This window comes from Coloeus monedula, assembly GCF_965178545.1.
Source record: "Coloeus monedula genome assembly, chromosome: 4".
Lineage (NCBI taxonomy): Eukaryota > Metazoa > Chordata > Aves > Passeriformes > Corvidae > Coloeus > Coloeus monedula.
This window is the reverse complement of record NC_138784.1, coordinates 25,386,923-25,408,112: the sequence shown is the minus strand read 5'-3', so window position 1 is coordinate 25,408,112 and position 21,190 is coordinate 25,386,923. Positions and strand designations below refer to the sequence as shown.

Genomic DNA, 21,190 nt, shown 5'->3' with positions numbered 1-21,190 from the left:
CTGGAGAGCCAATGTGCAGACCTACTGCCAGAGAAAGGGAGAATGATGAAGGTGTGCTGATCCCCCCAAGAGAAAGTCAAATACGGCTGCAAAACAGAGTTTGTACAATTTGAGGCCATATGGATTTTTGAGGGAGGGAAATGGGTTGTTTCGTATAATTTTATTGAATTCCTTGATACACTAAACAAATTTTCATCTGAGTCCTGGGATTATGTGAACTTTAAAATAAAAAAAGAAAACAACTTTGTAACAGAATTGTTTCTAGATGTCATGGCTGCAGGGAGAAGCTTCAAAACATGACTCATAAGCATGTGAAATACCAGAAAGCAAAATTAAAGAGATTTCAAATTATTAGAAAACACAAACAAACTAGTAATGTTGGAGTCCTATTCATCTGAAATGCTTGCTTTTGGCAACATTTTGTCTCACCAGTTTTTAACTCTACTTGTTGCCAACACAGACATTTGCCTTTCCGTGGGCTCAGTATCTCCACAACACATCCACCCCAAAAGCTGTGACTGTAGGAAGGGTCTTTGTCCAAACAAAGATTAATCATGAAACAGATGGGTTGGTCCACCAACACTTTTGCATATAATCTGATGCGCAGCTGCAGTGTGTGCTCGGTAGTGTCCCCAAGAGCGGAGACAGTTTGGAGGAATGGCTAGAGCCTGTTCACCATCATGTGCTTCTGCTTACTGTCCTCAAACCTCACAAGGGTTGGGAAATGTGATACTCAGGTATTTGGGTGACCAACTCATTAAAAGGGAACGAGAAGGAAGCTTTAGCTAAGCATCAGCACAGGATGGGATTTTGAATTTAATTTTTATTGCAAAGCCTGTTGAAACAAGATCCTTTTTAGTGGTGGGCTACCAATCACTGACACCCACTGTGGGCAGTGCCCTGAGAGCTCATTTCCCAGGGTCTGATTATGTTTTGAAAACCTGCAGTACACCAGACACCCGAGCAATGATCACGCATAGATGAATAAAGACACATCAAAAGACTAAACAGATCTGCTTCCCTGGGTGTGGAAATACAGGTGTTAATTTTCATGTAGGTTTGTATCCTATATTCTTATAAGTCCCCCATCCACACCTCCTATTGCCACATCCTTTTCACAGTGAGAGTCCACTTCTAACATGGCATGTCAGGTTCCTCAGGTTTTCCCACTGATTAGGTGAGAGACACTTGATGGTGTGTGATTTGAAACTTAGGCCAAGTGAAACAAGTAACCATTAGCTTCCACTGAAACATCTCAGTAAGGGCAGTTCCTTAGGTTTCTTTCCTCCATTCAAGCCACTGATTGTCACTAAACTTGCCAGCTCGGCCATGCAGAAGCACAGGAGCCAATGCTCTTGTAGCAAACCAAACTAAAAAAACCATCCCTCCCCAAAGAAGAAAAGCCAGACCATTTTTTTTTTTCCATATAGTATGGTTATTTTGAATGTCATAACTTTATTGAGACACCAGTAGTTACCACCTTCACTTTGTTAACCACAAATATATAGGACATTGTAAACACAGGTGCCGAGGTGGCGGGGTTCGCTGTAGTTGAATTTCGGAACGGACAGGGGCAGGGGGAGGAGGGGTGAAGGGACACTCGGGCTTAGACAAGACCACTCAGAGGATCCTGTATGCGGCAGGCCATCCATGAGTCATCGTATATACGTATATATGTATAGCTTTATATTATACATCTTTTTAAATATATATATATAATATATATACTATACACAGGCAGTAATGTGGCAGGGCAAGGGGCAGGGCAGCCCAGGTGGTGTTACAAATGCCACACAGGCAGCAGGGAGTTGTCTGGATGGATGGTTTGAACTTGCTGCGTGAGGTGGCCTCACTGGGCTCCTTACCTTGTACCTGCTCTGGGGATGGGAGCTGAGACTCCTGTGGGAACCACCCTGCAATGCTGCCTTCCTGGGTCCTCCCAAGTGCTTGCAAGGGTACAGGGACAAAGACACCTCCTCCCCTGAGGGAACTGCCAGGAATAATGCAGAGAGGAAGGGTGTGTGATGAGGTGATGAACAGGGTGGTGGGGATATGGGTGAGCCAGGGATGGGGACACACCAGGAGGCTGAATCCACAGACAGAACTGGGGCAAGGTTTCATCATCTCTTTGCCCTTCACAGCCTCTGCTTCCACAGAACAGTCCTTTATTTGGGGGCTTTGTAAGATAAGAAGACATCAAGGGGCCATTGCTCCCAACAGGGGATGCATAATCCTCTGTAATCTGAACAAATGGCAGAGGGGGAAGAAAGCCGCCTTATCATTTCACTTATACAGCCTTCCCTCTGATCTCCTAATCTCTAGAGTGGGGCTGATCTCACCCACACTTAGAATGCAAAAGGGACATGTTCCAGTCAGCTGCTCAGGTCATGCCTATGATCACCAGAAATAGGCAGCACCTTATCAGAAGCACCTAAGATAAGATAACAAGCCCTTTGGGTAGGTCTGTATGTCTCATCAGCTGCAGAACCAGCCAAATGCCACTGGAAATTGCATTTTGCATTTTAAATGGCTACCTGCAAACAAGCAGAGTCCCACTCCCAGGTCTGTCACCACCAACCCTCCACTGCAAAGGCTGAAAGCACGTGAACCCAAGCAGAGCAAGTCTTCTCCCATGAGCAAAAGCAAGAAGTTGTCCAAGTATCTACTGTTGTAGTGTCCCCTGTCACATCAATGCTTTTCTTATGACACAAAGTAAGGAGAACAACCAAGAAGTAACCCAAGATGAAGCCACCTGGCTCACGTCTCACTGAAGTGCTGGTTCTGAGGGGGAGGTTCATTCCTGCCTCAAGCCTACCTGAGCCCATCAGCTGGTCACGAGGGAAGCAAGCTGAAGAGGATAAAGGAAAGCCTGCTCATTTAGTCAGCCCCAAATAGTGTTTAGCCACCTATGTAACTCTGATGGGAGAAGGGGCATGCAAGATGCTCCTGCACCACACCCCAAAACAGAGCCCAGGTACGTCCCCCACATACTGTCTGTACCTCTCCTTATGTGCCTGGTCACTCACAGAGGAGGGACCTCCCAAAAGGTACAACACATTTTTGTGCTAAGGGGCGGTTATTTATAGCCTCCTCCTCCTCTCAGTTCCCTCCCCACACCCCAAATGAAAGCATGAAGGATGACACAGATGAGTCTGGGTGAGTACAACTAATTTCTCTCCTCCTCCACCTCATCATTCATTCGTCCTTCTCCCCTAGTGGGAGACAGACAGGAGGGTGCTCCCCCCACATCCAGTCACAACAAACCTCTCTCAATAAACTAAACCCGTCCCAAGCCTAAATATTAGGCTGAACCCACAGAAAATGAAGGTTGAGGGGCTTCCTTCCAAAAAGCACCCCTCCTATTTACAGTATTGCATTCACTCATAGCCACAGAGCAAGGGATGTGTGCCTGTGCCCAGTTGTTCCTGCTGTGCCCCTAGGGCTACCTGATCCCTCGCTCCCATCCTCACCAGTGGGTAACCACCAGCAAGGCGAGGCAAGCCTGGGGAGGACAAGCCATGGGACAGACACCAGGAGCACAAATGTGCTGGTAGGAACGGGGAGAAACAGTGCCTGTATACAGTGGAGAACACTGCTCCACTTCCCTCTGGGAGCCTGCTGCTCTATAGTTTCTACCCCTTCCCTATCTTTGTGGGCCACTGGGAGGAGGGAAGGACTGGTAACCTTGGTGCCCTCCAGATGAGATGTTCACACAGCCACAGGCCAGATCTGTGTCCCATTCTCCCCACTCCTAAGGGTGCTATGAGGAATAGGCTGCATGTGCAGTGTGGGCACCTACAGGTTTTGGATGTGCTCCTCATCTCTGCTACTGGGACAGTTGCATCAAACAGGGTGGCTGCCTGGGGGATGGAGCTCCTCACTGCTGCAAGATAAACCCTGCTTCTTGTGCTCTTAGAGATGTCTGTGCCCAGGATAATTGTCTAGGTAGCTATTGCTGAATTATTTCCATTCAAGGGAAATCTGGGAATCTGTCTTCACGCACAGACCTAACTTCTAACCTGGAACAGAGAGTGAGCTTCCACAGCTGTGTCTTTACTTGGAGCAAAATCATGAGGAGTGTGGAATGATACCCATACGAGCTCTATCTAAGAGTCAGTGCTGCCACCTAGGCGAGGCTTTAAAGTCAGCCAGGATCTGAGATGCTGCAGAAGAGCACTAAGGTATGGCCTATGCCAAGTACAGAAAGACCAGTTTTCAGACAACTCAGTCTGGCCCCAACCAATTCGTTGCACACCAAGACCTGCTCCCTATCTGAGTGGGAGGCAAAGCTCAGCCATGCAGGGACCCTTCCCAGCTTGGCTGCACCCCTGTGCAAGAGCCAGACACATGCTGACCACCCCAGCAGCATTTCTTTCTAAGTGGGGTCCTGCTCCATTCCTCTATGCTACAAAGATGGTGTCAGCAAGAGGCTTTGCACTATTGTAAAAGGAACAGAGGAACAGAGGAAGGTTCAGCAGGACCTGAGGAGCAAAACTGTCTTTCTTCTCCTCCCCCCCCGGGTGAAATGACAAAGCTCTCCTCTCCCCCTCAAACCAGCCCACCTGGGGTTGAAGGCCCTCAGGGCTCTCTAGAAGCCCACCTCCTCCATCCTTCCTCCCACAGGCAGTCTATCTGGGCCCAGAGACTGGGCATGGCTCCCCTCCTGCCTCATCAACCACTGGTCTGAGAAGAGCAGTGACTAGCAGGACGTACAGGCAAGGGAAATCACCTCCACCTCAATCCAAGGGGGCTGAGGAAGGAGTGAATCTCAGGGCACTACCCCTCTGCTCTGCTCAGTCTCTTGCTGTAACCTACAGGTGTGCCTGTGATTTCTGATTGTACCTGCAAATCTTTCTTTTTCCCTTCCCATTTTCTCTCCTTGTGCTCCCCCCCTCCCCATACCACTTCTCCCAAACCCTCTAAAAATAAAGCATCCCTCCCTCGCTAGCATGTGGCAGGGAAAAGCCCCCCTGTCTTTACATGGAGGATGCCATTCCTTTTGTCCTCCAGGCCCCTCCTCACACTCTTGTATGCTGACTCCAACACCATTCCCCTCCCTGAGCCACCAGGTGCTCCAGAACTATTTGGATGCTCCCACATCTACTCCAACCTTCAGCGATACAACCTCTTCCAGGAAGGGCCCCGGTCCCTCTCATTTCTTCCATCTGCCTCCAACACCCTTTCCCCTGCCCTGCTGGTGCCATAGCTCCTCTCCTGTCCACAAGACAGACTCTGCCCTCTGCAGCAAGGCAGGAGGGAGAGGAGGAAAGGGGGGACCTTTCTATCAAAATGCAGATTTTGGAAAAATTTGGTTCTGGCAGGTGGGAGAGGAGAAGGAAGAGGTGATGGGGAAACCTTTTTTCCTTTTTTTTTTTTTTCCTTTTTTAAAAACAATAAATAAAAACAGATGACCCAGAAGGCTGGAGCATAGCTGAGAGCCACCTCTTGTACCACTATGCACGTGTCTTGTTTGTGCCTCGGCTTTCTGCCGGCAGTGGGAACGGGGGCAGAAGGGAAAGGGGAAGGGAAAGGGGCATCAGTGGCTCAGTAGTTTTGCGTTTGGTACCCCTGTGTCTCGGTGTCGAAAGCGTCTGCTGGAGGGGGCTGCTGGTACGTCCCCACCGCATCTGTAGCATCCTCCTCGTTCGTGTAGGGAGCATAAGGCATGCCGGAGTCCTGGCTTGGGTCCATGTAGTCCTGGGAGAAGAGGGCCGAATCGGCACCCAGCTGGAAACGCTGATACGCCAGGAATGCCTGGCCCACCTTTAAGGGAGGAGGTGAAGGGAAGACATGGGAAGCAGAGAGGGGAGGGAAGAGGAAAAAGAGGGGGAACGTACCGAAAAAGAGAAACAAACAAAAGTGGGATTAGTAGTGGTTACGGATTAGTGTGTGAGGCCCGCCTGGCAGATCGCCGGTGAAACGCCCCACAAGCACGGAAGTCCACACGGTCCCACAGAAAGCATGAGCCCACAAGGACAGAGGAGGACTGGGCAGGGAAGGCTGCAAGTCCAGCTGGCTGTGTGCAGCCTACCAAGGCTCCCTGCTCTCTCTGGGATGTTCAGGGCACCTCCTGTCTGCCGGTGGGGTTTCACCAACATCACACGGGTCACGGAGGCTCAGCTGGCACATGGTTATCCCAGTCAGCCCCTCCCAGCTGTGGGAAGGCAATCTGCCTCGGCAACACCAGAGGGCTTGGCTGCTGGGCTGCTGATCTGGCTTGTAAAGGCCAGTAAGGAGAGCAGGATTTAACAAGTACTGAGGTAGAGGTCACCCCCTGAAACCCCTTCACCAGTCAACATCCGCAAGGTGCAGCACAGACCTTAGGAAGGAGCAGCAGGAAGCAAGGCAGCTGCTTCCCAGACCAGGGGACAGTTAGCAAGCAAACTGCTGTCTCCTGCCTCAAGCACTGCAGGCAGGGCACCTTTTGGTGGACTGGGAGAGCCTGGGCACAGGGTTCAGCAGGCATGGCTTGTTGTCCCAGAGCATCCCTGAGAGAGGTGAGCAGTCTAGCAGGTGATGGGGGAGAGGTTTTTGGGGAATGAGGTCTGGGAAGAAATGGAAGAGATAAAATGGTGGGGGCAGAGGGCATCTCCTGGCTGAAGTATTAGGTCTGAGCAGTCATCAAAAAAAGGCACAGTGGTGTTACACATCATTAGTTAGGGTATGGGTGAGGGAGAGAAGGGAGCAGAAGAGGAGAAGAAACTGCCAGTTCCAACTCTCCAGAGAGAGATTCCTCATTCAGTGGACAACCCCACTCCAATTCATTGGCCCATATCTTCCCATCCCATGCCCTGCAGTGACCACACACTCATAGTCAGGGCATTGGAACCAGCTCTGCTCAGTGACCTCCTCCAGCTGCATCCCTCCACTCCTTCCCCCAAATTCTCCCATCAGCAAGGGTCACTAAGGCAGCAAGGATGGGGAGTTAGGGAACAGAGTATTGTATTCCTCCTGAAAATTAATGTCTCTGAGTCTCCGGAAAGCCAGAAATACGAGGAAGCCCTGTGAGAAGAGAGAGGGGAGTGGGAAGGAGAATCAGTAAGGTAGAGCAAACCAGAGTGTTTGACTGAAATAAAAACAAACCCCAAGGAACCAGGTGAAGAGAATTCCTGTTTAGCCACTTGCAAGCCTGTGCATGGGAGAGGATCACTGCAGGTGATGGCACCTCCAAAAGTGTCCTGAGGGACCCCTTGCAAAAGCCTTGCTCCGGATTGTCAGACTTTCGGCTGGAGCTTGCAAGGGGCTGTCGGCAGCACTCGAGTGCAGGACACAGCTGACGAAGGGAACACACACATTGCTGTCCTTTGATCCTGCCCGGTGTCACCATGGCGAGGGTGCTGAGAGCACAACCCTTTGCAGACCCCCTCCTCTCTGACAGCTCCATGGTCTTACAACACCTTTCCTATCTGGCCCCTGCCCAACATCAGGGCCTGCAGGAAGAGGAGAAGATAAAGCCACAAGGGCTTATGCATAGAGACAGGGTTAAAATGCTTTCCTGCTTGGCACTGTCCTGTCACTTCAGAAAAAAATCACTTGTGCTTGGTGCTTTCAGAGGCAGGAGGAAGTCATCAGGGATATTTATATTGCACACAACAGCTTTTCCAGGAAACTAGCAATAAGGAACTGCTGGAGAAAGGGCAGTCTTAAGACAGCACCATCACCTTCCTAAAAGGCAGTGAGGTGGCACTCCAGTGGTGGGTGCAGACAGAGTCCAGAAGAACAATGATGGCATCTTGAATGATGGGAGCAAAGGTGGGAGGGAGACGGGTGCAACCCCTGGCCTGCAGCTCCCTTCTCGGCTTAGTGTCTGTAAGGTGAAAGTGCTGTTGAAGTCCTCTGACACACAGAGAAAACAGTAACAGGTTGTCCAGAGAGGTGGTGGATGCCCCATCCCTGGAAACATTCAAAGTCAGATTGAACTGAGCTCTGAGCCACCTGATCTAGTTGGAGATGTCCCTGCTCTTTGCAGGAGGGTTGGACTAGATGGCCTGTAAAAGACCCTTCCAACTCAAATTATTGTATGATTCTAAGACAGTGATGGTTGGGGAGCTGGCTTGTGCAAGGCCATATTAAAGGTCTGTTGAAAACACTCCTTACTGGGATATGGGACTCTCCCATTGTGCTTATTAGTGCTCCAAAACCTTCTTCCACGTAAGTTTTTGAGTTCCGTTTCCCAAGTTTACTTCCCAGCCACCTCCTCTCCTGCTTTTGCTTCTCAGAAGCCATGTGACCTGAGATCCCAGAGGGAATCACTCTTAGCCAGTCACCTTTCATTCCCCACACGATAATACAATACAGAGGACATTTGATCCAACGTCATGGCTACTGTACTCACCCAGGTAAAGATGGAGAAAAATGAGAACGTGATGGCTGCTCGGGCTGCATCCCCTCCCTCATTCAGTGGGTTGTCTTCTGGTTTTGAAGCTTGCCACTGGTTGGTCAGAAAGCAGAAGCCAACGAACCAGAGGAATGCCCAAAAGGCTGGGATGGACCACCGCCGTCATGCCAAAGGGAAGGACAAAGAACAAGATTATGTGTGAGCATAACATATACATATTACATTCCTCTGGAAATTTCAACCCTCTGAGACCCAGCACTATGTTGCAGACTGGGCAAAACTGACCGGTCAGCCATCTGAGCCCAAGTGTGCTGGCAGGCTCCCTGACAGCAAATTGTCAAGGTGACCAAGAGGTGTCTGCAGAAAGAACCTCAGGAGAGTTCATTTGCTTGTGTTTGGATTGATCACAGGACTTGCATTTGGCCTTGGGAGGGAGCCTGAAGGGCTTCCAGTACTAAAGCAATCATCTGGGCTCTATGAAACAGCCATTGCTTCACAATCCTGTCCTGCAAGGACAAGCAAAGAGCAATTCCTTCCACGGGAGCTGCAAAAGAGTGGGAAGCAGCTGGTTTGCAGTTACACAGAGACCACCTTGTGCTCAGGACAGAACAGCTCAGGGACTCACATCAAGGAAAGGATCACTAACATGCTGTGCCCCCAGGAAATAGGTGAAGGTAGGAGGTACTCACCCTCTCTGCCAGGCACAGGCAGACACCTGGTAGTGAGGGAAATGGGCATTCCAAAGCAGCAGCAAAACAGGGCACAATCCTTCCCCTTCTCCTGTCAGCTGTACATAGGACTGCTAGGAAAGGGGCTAACTGTGAGAGAACTTGCAAGCCCAAAGTCCTTAGCAAATTCAGGTGCTTCACCTGATCCTGCCCTCACTCCACTCCTGGCCCCTTTGACATACTTCGGGGAGCACCTGACATTGAGCAGTTTGCCCAAACGGCTGGAACAAGCCACGAGGGCCAAAGAGCCAGGAAGCTCACCCGAGACGCCGATGTCCGAGAGCACTGCCTTCTTGCGGTCCTTGACGCTGCTGATCTGCGGGAAGTAGGCATCCAGAGCCAGGTAAAGAAGGCAGCTGAGGAAGGCGAGGACACCCACGGTAATGCCATAGTTGCAGGCATTGTGATTGCGGTTGAAAATGCAGTGCTCTTCTACCTCATCCACGCGGTTCACATACCCTTCATTGACAATGGAGCCGAACACCACGATGGAGAACACCTGGTGGGGAGCAAGGCCGGAGACACGTCAGGGCAAGCCCTATCTCCCTGGACCAGCACAAAGGAGCAGAGCTCTGCAGGGGACAGACACCCTCTGCCAGCACCTCTCTGCTCTGCTGAGCTCCTGCCCTGCTGCCTTGCCTGGGTTGTAGCCACAGAGAATTTACTGGGAACGTGGTCTCATTTTATTTCTGAGGATTAATTTAAAATAGGACATTTTTAGATTGAACCTTTTTATCCATCTGACCTAAAGCGATGCAAAGCAGTTGCAGTCTGGAGTAAGGGTGGCTTCCCACAAACACACAGGGAGGTGACATGGAGTGTAAATTGGGATATGGTTTTGGTGCAGGTGCCTGTATACAATGGCTTCAAGTAGTGGAAATCCTCGTAGTCTGCACTTATTCTCCTACTCACTCCTTCCCCTCCAAGAGATTAATTGTTCCTACTATGCATCACTGATTTTATCTAGCAAGCTACTACGCTCTTTTCCCCATCCACCCTCCCACAATCCACAGCCCTGCTTGCTCTGCAGCTCCATTCTGCTGGGCTTCCATCCTCCCCATTTCCCCACATCACACACCTCTGTCCACCGGTTCTCCATCAGCCCACTCCATGACACCACCCATCCTTCTGTCCACTCACCAACACTCTGTCCATGCCAACACCCTCCAACTTTCCCAACAGATTTTAGGGGCCAAACATCCCTACTCCAGGTCCACTTGTCAGGGCCACTGTGAGTCTTCCCTACCTGTCACCACCACTGCCGCTGCATGTTATTTTAAATCAGGCAGAGTCAAGGATGAGTCCAGGTAGAAATGCCTTAATCCGCAGTTGCTGGTCTAATCTTTGCTCATGAGCTTAGCCTTTGTCGCCTGCCACAAGGCTGTCCCTCTTTGACACAGCAGGTTCACCAAAGCAGAGAGCTATTTACAGCAGCCCTAGTCCTGCACCTTGCCTCTCAAATAAACAGCTTCCCCTTCCCCACAGAAGAAAGAAGGGAATAGTAAGGCAGCATGTACAGATTTTTCTTTGCAGGGCATCTGAAGACCTTCAGTAGGAACAGCTGACTGGATGCTGCCTGCAAGATCCTCAGGGAAATGGGAATGGGACCTCAAGTATGGGATGAAATTACATATGAAGTGCACTAGGACATCACCAGGGTACTCTGCCAGCCTGGAAGATGTCTGCACAACAAGACCTGGCACCCTTGGAACCACCACCCTATCCCCAAAGAGAAGCAGGCACACAAGAAGACGAGGAGGCCAAGTCTCCTGCCGGAAGTGGAGCTAGGTCTGAATGTTTGCCTGGTCAGGACCCCAGTACCACTTAACCCAACCAAGCACCAGAAGACAAACCAGAAAGCAGAGAAGCAGCTTTATGAGTGCAGGAAAATTATTGATTAATGCCAACCCAATACACCACCCGTATCGTCAGTGGGGTTGGATACCCAAGATGCACAGCACAGACCTCTGCTGCTTGGCCTGTGGCATCAAGAACCAGAGAAAAAACCTTACTCACAGCCCCCCCAAAAGCCATTGGGCAGATACTCAACACCAACTACATTTCACCTGCCAAACTCTAACAAATATCCACTGACACCAGTATTATTTTTGCACCTCAAGACTCATAATTGGGTCACACTTGGATTGCTGAAATTGGGTGTATCACACCAGAACAAAGTAAAAAAAGCTGGAAGCTGGTGTTCCTAAGCGTAGGAACTGCATGGGTTCTCTGAAAATCACAAGAGAGTTTTAAGTTTAGAAGTAAAATAACCTATTTGTCCTCCTTCTTCTTGCAAATCAAGGTTGATCGTATTTTGCAGAAATTGCCCATGAAAATTAAGTAAGAATCTTGTCTGCTAGAAACAAAGATTTAGTCCTCAAAATTTCAGCCTGAATGGTTTGGAAAGCAGCAAAATTGCAGACAATTACAGCCAGGTTCTTTCAGTGGGATGTCTCACACACCTTCACAACAGGCTGGGCTGACAGGTCTGCCTAGGGTCATTGGCAATAACACCCTGTTCCTCTGACCTGAGGAAGAGCGGACAGACTCCTGAAGTGACATCCCAATGTGAGGCTGTGACCAGCACTGATGCTGACACCTGAAGTACCAACCTCCATATATTGAGCTTTCAAAGTGGGTGCACTGTTTTCTGCAGCATTAGACAGAAAGCTTATCTTCTCTTTGGAAGATGAGGAACAGCCTCCGCAGTGGCATAGTCTAGTGTTCAGTTTTGGTTTAGGACTCAAAACTGGTGAAATGTTGATTCCCTGAGTCAGATAAAGCCTTGCAACGAGCTGTATTGTGAGTCTCTGCTTACTCATTCGGGATGAATGAACTTCTGTAATGGTCTATCCCCAGAGACATAGCTGTGGAGATATATCCTGATACACATCTTCTCTCTGCTCTTAGCTTTGGGTTTGCTGCTGGGCTGGACAGAGTAATTTCTTTTTGCATTTGCTCTTCCATACCTTTTAATGCTGGCTCATCATAAAGGCACAGCTCAGAGTCACAAGACTAGACATCTCCCTCTCCCTTATTTTCAAGCAGAGGAGGCATTCCTAACTTCCTTTCTCCATCTGCAGTCAGCCAAGATGCCAGACTTCTCTCCTACAAAGAGAAACCTGTTTCACAGCCTGGAGGTGCCCAAGGCAAGCATCTGAATTCAGATGATCTTAGGAGTTTTTTGGGGAGATTCCACTAAGCGTGTTCTCACTTGTGAGCAGAATAAGACACTGTGGATGCTTATCTTCTCTCTCCTGAAACAGCCATCCCAAAGTACTCTTTGTCCTTAGGAAAGCTTTCTATGGACCAAAGCATAGTAGCTTAAGATGTCTCCTGCTCTCTGTGTTTTCCTCACCATTGGCATCAGTTCTGATCCATGCTCCACTCCCTGGCACTGCAGAGAGGGCAGAGAGAGGGTGTGCTCCCTTTGCCAGCTTGTCACCACCCTGATGGCACAGCAAAACGCTGTGAGGACCCACTGTGCACAGAAGCCTTGAGCTGGGCTGGATTACACTGACTGGGCAAGAATGGGCAGGCTCAAACCAGAGATTCCAGGCAGAGCTGGACAGCAAAAGAGGTAATTGCTGCTGCTGTTGCTGACAGGCAACATCGCCTGTTTTATTCCCATGATGTCCGTACCCAGAAACTGTTGTGACAAACAATTTTATAAAAAAAAAAATCATAGTTACGAGAGCTTAGGTCTTGCAGCCTTTAATAGAAACTGTTGCACACTTTGTCCATGGCAGCTATTCCTTGTTGGTAAGGGAGCAGCTGGGTGGAAGCTCACTGACGTGGCAAGTCATCTTAGAAAGAGCAAATATATTTTATTTCCTTGATTTCACAATCCATGCCCTGCAAAGATGATCCAAGCAGCAGGTGCAGTATGAATGACTGCCTAGATTATAAACAAAGCACCAAGTTTTCAAGGATGAAGTGTTTATGTTCCTGTTCCCATCACATCTGCAGCACTTCTAAAGAAATGCCAGTGACCAGCAGCACTGGCACAGGCCTCTTACTGCTCTGTGCTACTGCTGCTTGTGTCTTCTCCCCCCATTTGGCACTCGCTGCACAAAGCCTTGCCTACGGCCACTGGTAAAGTGGCCCAAAATACACATCCAGCTGCAAAGAGGAGGCAAGGAGAAGATGGCAGAAGTCTTCTCCTGACTGAGCAGTGAGATGCAGGCAAGGGACTTGTCCACAGGCTAACAGGAGGCCTCCCGAGGCTCCCAAATGCAGCCCATCCTTCCACTCTGCAGAGGGAGATCACTGGCCACTTTCTGATGCTTGGTTAACAAAAACCAGGCAGCCATCCCCAGCTTTGTGCACTTGAGCTGCCTCATTTCTTCAGCAAGGCTGCTTCAGGCAGTTAACAGACCTGAAGTAAATAGATTTTTAGGTTGAGAGGTTTCTTTAAGCCTCCAAGAGCAACATCAGTTGGGCAGGTGTGCAGCCTGTCTGGAGGTACACATTTAATAAGCAGTGATATATTTGGCTACACTCAAAAAAGGGACGAAAAGAGCACTTGGAAAAGATGTGAGCAACTCAGCCCTGCTGCTGGGACCCGGCTTTGCTCCACTTCACTGCTCCTAAACACCATGTCCATCCACATTGGTTGTTGCAATCATTTTCCTCGATTCCTGTTTTCATCCAAGAGCTTCAAAGACACCAAGTGCAGCCCAGAGCCAGGTGCATTGCAAAGCTGACACAGGCAGAGCAATGTGCCAAAAGACGCAGCAAAATGAACTTAATGCTTAGCACTGCGGGGAGGAGAGAGAGAATCCTAGAGTCTTCCTCTCCTCGTTTCTCAAGGGGCTCATGCTGGCCATTACAAGCATATAAGGGCTCATCACAGTGAGAGAAGTGCAAAACAGGCAAAATTCTGCATCCTGCAGAATTATATACCTTTTTCTTTTCCTCTTGGTAAACTGGGTGATCTGATTTTGCTAAAGGCAAAGGTGAGACATGAGAAGAGAGGTTCTCCAGTCCCTCCCCACCGTAGGCTCAGCCCTGCAGAAAGCCAGGCAAAACCTCCTGAGCATCATGTGAGGCACTTTCCACCATGCTGCCCATCCCCAGCTATGCATCAGATGCTCCTGAGCATCATGTGATGGACACAAAGCACAGCCAGCCTCTGGCAGTGCACTAGGATTTTCCTGCACCTCATCCCAGGACTTTGTCACGCTGCCTTCCTGACCTCACCCCCAAGATCCCCATGATGGCTGTGGTGGGGACGAGGCTGAAGAGGGTTTCTGCCGAGCTGCCTGCTTGGGCTCGCTGCAATGCCCTCCAGTCACAGCCTCTGTCGCACTGCGTGCTGCCTCTCCCTCTCACACACCCCCTTTTTTATTCCGTTATAGAGAGGAAATAGTTTGATGACATAATTTTCCTCATGGGACTTCAAATCAAATCCCCCTCAGGCAGAACAAAGCCATAACCTCTTTTGAGTCTGATCTGGTAATGACCAAGAATAAATCTGTTTAAAAAAAAGCAAGAGCAGGAGATGGTGCAAATGATAAACTGGCAGAGATGATCTGGCTTTCATTTTCATTCAGCCACTTGCAAATGGAGTCTCTGAAAAGCTTTGGAGTGTGTTGCACAGACATGGAATATTATTATTATTGTCATTAAATCTACTTGTATTTAGTTCATTTTGAAGAAAACATATGCAGCTTTTGAGATGCATGGGACTGGCAGCTTGGAAACAGGCGGGCTCTATTTATTCCCCCCAGCCAGCACCACGCAGACAGCAAACAGCTCCTGCCCACAGTCTCGACAGTGTCTGAGCCTTGTGCAGGTGCTGGAGGGGGCCAGTCTCTCTGGACCCCATTTCCCTGAACATGGGACAGGGGAAGAGCACGGGTATGCCAGCATCTCCCTCCCAGCTCACCCTCCCTGGCCATCAGCCACATGGCACCAGCTCCTCAGCCAGGGCTGAGCCGGAGCAGGTGACTGAAGGGAGAAAGGCTCCAAATCCCTAATTCCTACCATGGGATCTGGGACATGCTTTTGCTGGCCAGCCAGCTTCTTTTTCACACATGGTTTGGCAGCTGACTGCCTGGCCATTAACCCTTCTGCCTCCCACCAGACCTGTGCTCAGATTTCACACACTTCCTGTGGTTAAACAGCATCTTCTGTCCCACCACTACTGGTGGCAACCCTCCACAGTCACACATCCATGGTGGTATCCAGGTTCTTCTGTGCCTTTTAGATGGTCCCTACATTGCTATGGCACTGGTCAGCAAAGTGATCACCCAAAAGTTGCATCTTTTTCCAAGAGGAAGAGTTCAGTTTTCTTTCTAGCAACATATCTCCCCTTCCTTGGCTTGGCTGTGGCGGCATAGGACGAGAACTGCACCCCTTACCACATGCAGTGACTGTTCATCTTGCAGCCACGTGAGTCCTCTCTGCTGCCTTGTTTTGCCACAAATATTTGCATTAGCCATGTCCCATCACCATGCAGGTGCTGCAAGGGGCCAGTCTCTGCTTCTCCCCTGTATGCCTCTCATGTTTTGAAACAGCAGATTAGGTATGGTTGTCTTACTTCTTGCTCGTGTTTCTGACTGTCTTTGGTCTTTGTGCTACTTCTCAGATTTTAATCTGGAAATGTCATTAATGAGAGATTTGTTTCTGCTCCAAGATCCTTCCTGGAAATGCTATGCTGGAAACAACACAACCTGCTGTATCCAACCTGAATCACTGTGCAACTGTGCATATCTGTTGTTCATCTTCTGACACAGCCTTTCCCAATCCCTGCGACAGCAAACCCCCAAAAACCCTTTTGAAGCTGACCGAGGCAAGGGCATCCCACGAAGAACTGTCCCTTGGGCTTGACTGACAGCACGTGCTTTGAACAGCTGCATTTCTCTCATCTGCACCAAGGTACCTCGCAAGCACGCAGCCAGCGAGCGTGGTGGCTGCAGCAAAACCGGGGTGCAGGAGCACAGGCAGAAAGCATGAGCTATGGGCCAGGAACATGGGGAATGTCTCAGCTAAACTAACTTGAGATAGAAAGAAGGTGGGAGCCCAGTTGCAGCTGGTTTTAGACTAACAAGGTCTCCAGGCTCTAAGGCTCAGTTTAATTGCCATTACAAGTCCACACTGTGTGTCCTTGGGAAGAGACAAGTGGTGGTGTAAGCCAAGCGTGAGTGTGGCAAGCCAGGGACCTGCTGGCAAGGCAGGAGATGGGGCTCTCTGCCATGCTGTAGCTAGTTCCCATCCTCCAGCTTTCAGGTGCCAGCCTGTCATGGGGAAGCCAGGAATGTGGTTCACCTGTCCTTCACCTGCCTTGTCTGCTCAGCTGGAGCTGCTTGGGATGTAAATCGCAGGAGACAGCGATTCTTGTACCAGCTCAAATGTTCTGGATACTCCCATCAGCCAGAGGACATGGTGGCAACAGTAGCAGGTGATGGAAAAGGAGATGAAGCACCTCTCCTCACCAAACCTCCCTTCGGAGAGGCAGTGACCTTGGTGTCGGAGGGGGACTTGGCACCTCAATCTATGTGACAAGTTTTAATGGGCTGCTTTGTCTGTGCAGCTCTGGTTGGAAATACTCTTACTTAAGCCCACATCCAAGCAAGCTGGGCCTGCTTCCAAAAACAGTGTTACTTTTGCCTTGTTAGGCTTTTACATCGAGCAGCACTTCAGTTTCTCCAGCAAGCAGGTTTCCAAGCAGACAGGAGCACCTGGAACAACCTGTTTCAATTAGCATTTTACTTATTTACGGCGCCAGAGTTACGTCCAACGCCTGTGGGTTGCAGAGGAGCCACCCAGCTCCCCTGCACTGGCTGTGGAGAGCTCTGCTGCACTGCCCTGTGGGTCAGGGCACAATGGGAATAGCTAGGGATGTGCTCACACTTGCCTGCTTTATTTCAAGAACAATCCTGAAGTTGTGCAGCCCCAGCTCGGTGTGGGTCACCCAGCTCCACTAGCTCCAGCTGTAGCACCAATAACTCCAGCTCCTGGGTCATCTAAACATCCAAACCTGGCATGGGCACCCCACAGGGCCACCACTGATCACCAGCACACACACCAGGCAACCAGGCAACCTTTCTGTAGGGAGACACTCACTCTGCTACACCTGCTGACCTCCAAAGCACCCACGAAACCTGAGCTGCCTTGCAGCACAGTCCTGGTAGGCAGATGTTCCAGAATTGCTAAACATTTTCCATAGTTTAGCATTTTCCTTGTCAAATTTATCCTATCTCCTCTTCAGCAAGGAGCAACATAAATAATCTTCGGTCACCCATCTGTTCCTGATCCTGCAGTTCTCCTCGGAGATTTGCCGCCACCTCAGTTGGGCTGCAAACTCCCTGGGCAGGAGCCAGTTTTGGTGCCTGTTGGTGGAAAGCCATATGCACCTCTGTGCCATCATGAAGTCTGCTAAAAGGCAGCATGACCCGAGCACAAAGTCACTGCCTGAGGAAGCGATCATGAGAATTTCTGCTCTCAGTGAAAGCTCATCACATGAAACAGGCCAAAAGGAGCCTCCAGCTTGCCCTGGGGAGACAATGGACCATTCATGCCATGAGCAGGATAAAGGCAAATGAGATCTCAGGATATGGCAGGCAGAATACTTTCAGTGTGCGTGCAAGAGCGTGTGAAAGGAAAGACTCTCTGAGAGACCACGAGGAGGGAAAGCCCTTGGCCACCAGAAGAGCTTGGCTCACAGAGCCTGGCACTAGAAAGTCTAAGTATGGATGCAATCACAGTTTATAAATACCACGGGGAAAACACCAGGGATGGAAAAGCATCATTTAAACTGAAGGGCAAAAGATCACAAAAGTAAACGGATAGCAGACAGATTTACAGTGGAAAGCCTCTGACCACTGGAACCATGGAACCCTCTCTCAGAGGAAGTGAGAAGGGAAGAAAACCACAAACTAGTCTTTTTTCAGCAAAGTTCAATCAATTTATGGAAGGGGCCATAAAGACTCTGGTACTTGTGACAGCCTGAGAGAGGATTTCACAGCCCACAAGGACCCCTCTTGATATCAAGTTTAAAGAAATGACCAAAACTACAACTAAATATTTGGGGTGAGCTTTTGATTCCCCAGTTTTGTTAAAGGAGAGATGCTCAGGAGGACAGACAAGACCAAGCCAGTGGAAAAAGAGGAGAAGAAGGCATAGCCTTGCACCACAACATCCATGCTACCCTCCCGTGTTGAACTGCTGACCTGGAGCACCTCCAGCTTCGGCAAAAGGACTTTAATTTCCAGGGCCAAGTGAAGTGCCTGGGATAAATCCCATCCTGTCCTCTTTCAAGGTCAGATGGGCAGGGAGAAATAGCGTGGGGTCCCAAGGAGATGCCACTCTCCAGCAAGTGCTTCTTGCCAGGAGGGACCTTGCAGGGCGCACAAATGAGCTCAGCAAGCAAGCCAACACTGCCTGAGATACTCTGGAGCAGATTAGGTGCCTAATTAAAAAACAAACGTATTTCTTGTTCTCTCTCCCTCACCTGGTGCCTCTGGGAAGCCAAAATCCTGCAGTGCTTGGATGAAGGGGAAAAAAAACACCAGACTGAGAGGCAGCTAGAGAAAGATGAAATTCTGCCACAGAGATTAGCAACGGGAGAGCTTTTGTAGGTCACATCACGTCCATCATCCCTGGGCACACAGGCTGGCTCCACTCCAGCCTCCCAGGGGTGAGGGGCACGCGTACCCCCTCGCATGGCGCCCAGCAGCAGCCCCGGCACAGCTAACCCGCTCCCAGCGTGATGTGCTGTACTGTAAACAAGCTCAGGCAGATGGACAGACAGACAGAATGCCTGCATTAATCAAGTCCTCAGCTGTCCTGGGGCTCTCCAGCCACCCTCCGAATCACCCAGAGGGGACGTCACGCACCCACCCGGCTGGGAAGACAAGGGCTGCCTCCCCACCACCACCGGCAAGCCAGGCCACCTTCCCTTTCCCTCCTTGTTTCCACCTGGCACTGCTTTTATTTTACTTTCCCAAAGCCAGCCTGCCGCTTTGCCTCCCAGCTCCCATGCGCATGTGTCTCCCCTGCTCCCTCTCCCTGCCCTCCCTTCTCCGCTCCCGGCTGAGACCTCAATCTCTCCCCCGCCAGCTCGCTGCTGCAGCTCTCGCTCCCTTAATCCCAATGACCTTCTTGCACAAACGCGCCAGCCCCATGGGCAGCCATGGGATCAGCGTCGCGGGAAGAGGGAGAGACCTTCCCATGACACCCCCGTTAGGCGCCTCTTTCCCCCTGCCCCCTTCCCCACGAATTACAGAGACAAAAACATTACAGGGAAAGCAGGTTGGGGGGCTGAGAGGATAAGGGTGAAACAGAGACCGACATCCAGCCCCTACAGCCGCTTCAACTCACCCCAGCATGGCCTGAGCCCAGCTCCCTCTGACCCACAGGGAAGCAATTCCAGGACTGCAGCATCCCCCCTCCCGGGTTCCCCCTGTGACCCCACATCCTGCTGCCTCCCTGCACCCACCATAAACGCACTGGCGTGGAAGAGTGAGAAGACAACCCACACCTGAGATGGAGACAGGGTCACGGTACAACCTGACTCACCCTTTTCCTCCCCATGGAAGAAACCCCAAACCAGCCTGCTCTCACCCCATATGGGCCTATATCCACACACGCAGATATATGTACATACAGCTGTACATCTGTGTGCACACATACATGTGGATATACACGGAGATTTATACATACAGAGATATATAAACCCAGAGACAGATCCCTATTTCCAAACATACCTGCATACGTACATAACAGAGATACAGCCATAAATGCTATGGAAGCATATACGTACATATCTGTGTGTGTACAGATCTAGGCTGTGTGGAGGGCATATTGACGGACACATGCATATTATATATGTCGATACATGCGCATACACATGCATATATAAAGCATATAATACTAAATATGTAATACATAACAGCATATGATGATAACAACATATAATAACATACGGTATGTAACATACAGCGTAATGAGTTTATATATATGTGTGTGTGTGTGTGTGTGTGTGCAGGTGTGCAGGAAGGTCAGGGTCGGGACCGGTGCCGGCCGCCCGCCCCGGAGGGAGCCCCGCGCCCCCCGCAGCCCGGCGGGTCGCCCCCCGCCCCGGTGCCGGTGCCGGTGTCGGTGCCGCCCCCGGGGGCGGCGGGGCCTTACCCAGGAGACGAACCGCAGGATGGTCTGCGGTTGCCGGATGAAGGCCTGCGGGTCGAAGGCGCCGCCGGCTTTCCCCGCTCCGAAGGCGCCCCCGTCCATGGCGGCGCGGGGGTGGGCGGGAGGCAGGCGGGGGGCTCGCCGGGCTGCGCCGAGCCGCGCCGAGCCGAGCCGTGCCTGGCAGCCCGGCGGCGACGAGCCGCGCGCGCCCGCCCACGGGGACGCGCCGCGCCGGGAGCGCGCACCCACCCCTCCCCCCCGCCCCGCCGCGGCACCTGGCGAGGACAAATGCGGGGCCGAGCGGGCAGGGGCCGTGGGGCTGGAGGGTGCGGGCACTGCGGGGCTGGGAACACCTCCCCGTACAAAGGCAGCCCGCCCCAGAGGGCAGCCCATGCTGGGAGAGGGATGGGGGCCATGCCGCTCCTGGCTTCTGTAGGGCCCAGCAGGGCCAGCCCCCCGCCTGCCCACACGCCCTGGTCGGCCCTAGTGAGGCCGCATCTGGGGCTGTGTCCAGTCCTGGGCTCCCCTGTACACAAGGAGCTACCGGAGAGGGTCCCGCAGAGACCTCAAAGATGATTTGGGGTCTGGAGCATGTATTGGAGGGAGAGACTGCGGGAGCTGGGCCTGCTTAGTCTAGAGAAGACAAGACTGAGAGGGGATCTCATTATTGCATACAAATACCTCAAAGGTGGGTGGATGGTGCCAGACGCTTTTCAGTGGTGCCCAGCAGAGCAATGGCCATAAGCTTTTAAAACACAAGAAGTTTCACTTCAACATGAGGAAGAACTTTACATTTGTTATAAACATATATTATAATATTGGCTTCTCGCAAAGTATTAAAGTAGATATTATATAATGTTAGAAATGCTTTTTGCTGTGTGGATGTAGTTTTCTCTCGTTTTAGCAAGAATGTTAGCAAGTGTGAGCAAGTAAGATAACCTCCAAGGGAGCAGAGGATGAGGCCCAAGGAGCTGCTGATCAACACTTTGTC

The 21,190-nt window shown here is 50.8% G+C and overlaps 1 protein-coding gene across 3 annotated transcripts; it reads right to left on the bottom strand.

Annotated features, from left to right (window-relative positions):
- Nucleotides 1-1,415: 1,415 nt before the first annotated feature.
- Nucleotides 1,416-20,421, bottom strand: SYNGR1 (synaptogyrin 1). 3 transcript variants are annotated; one of them, XM_082280717.1, is made up of 4 exons: nt 20,203-20,421; nt 9,328-9,565; nt 8,336-8,481; nt 1,416-5,697 (listed from the first exon to the last, which is right to left on the bottom strand). In XM_082280717.1, the coding sequence occupies exons 1-4, from the start codon at nt 20,299-20,301 to the stop codon at nt 5,545-5,547; spliced, it is 636 nt and encodes a 211-aa protein (XP_082136843.1). In that variant the 5' UTR covers nt 20,302-20,421; the 3' UTR covers nt 1,416-5,544. The 3 variants fall into 3 exon arrangements, with proteins under 3 accessions (XP_082136843.1, XP_082136842.1, XP_082136844.1); XM_082280716.1 differs by having other exon boundaries at nt 1,416-5,763; nt 20,203-20,420; XM_082280718.1 differs by having other exon boundaries at nt 5,620-7,002.
- Nucleotides 20,422-21,190: the final 769 nt, after the last annotated feature.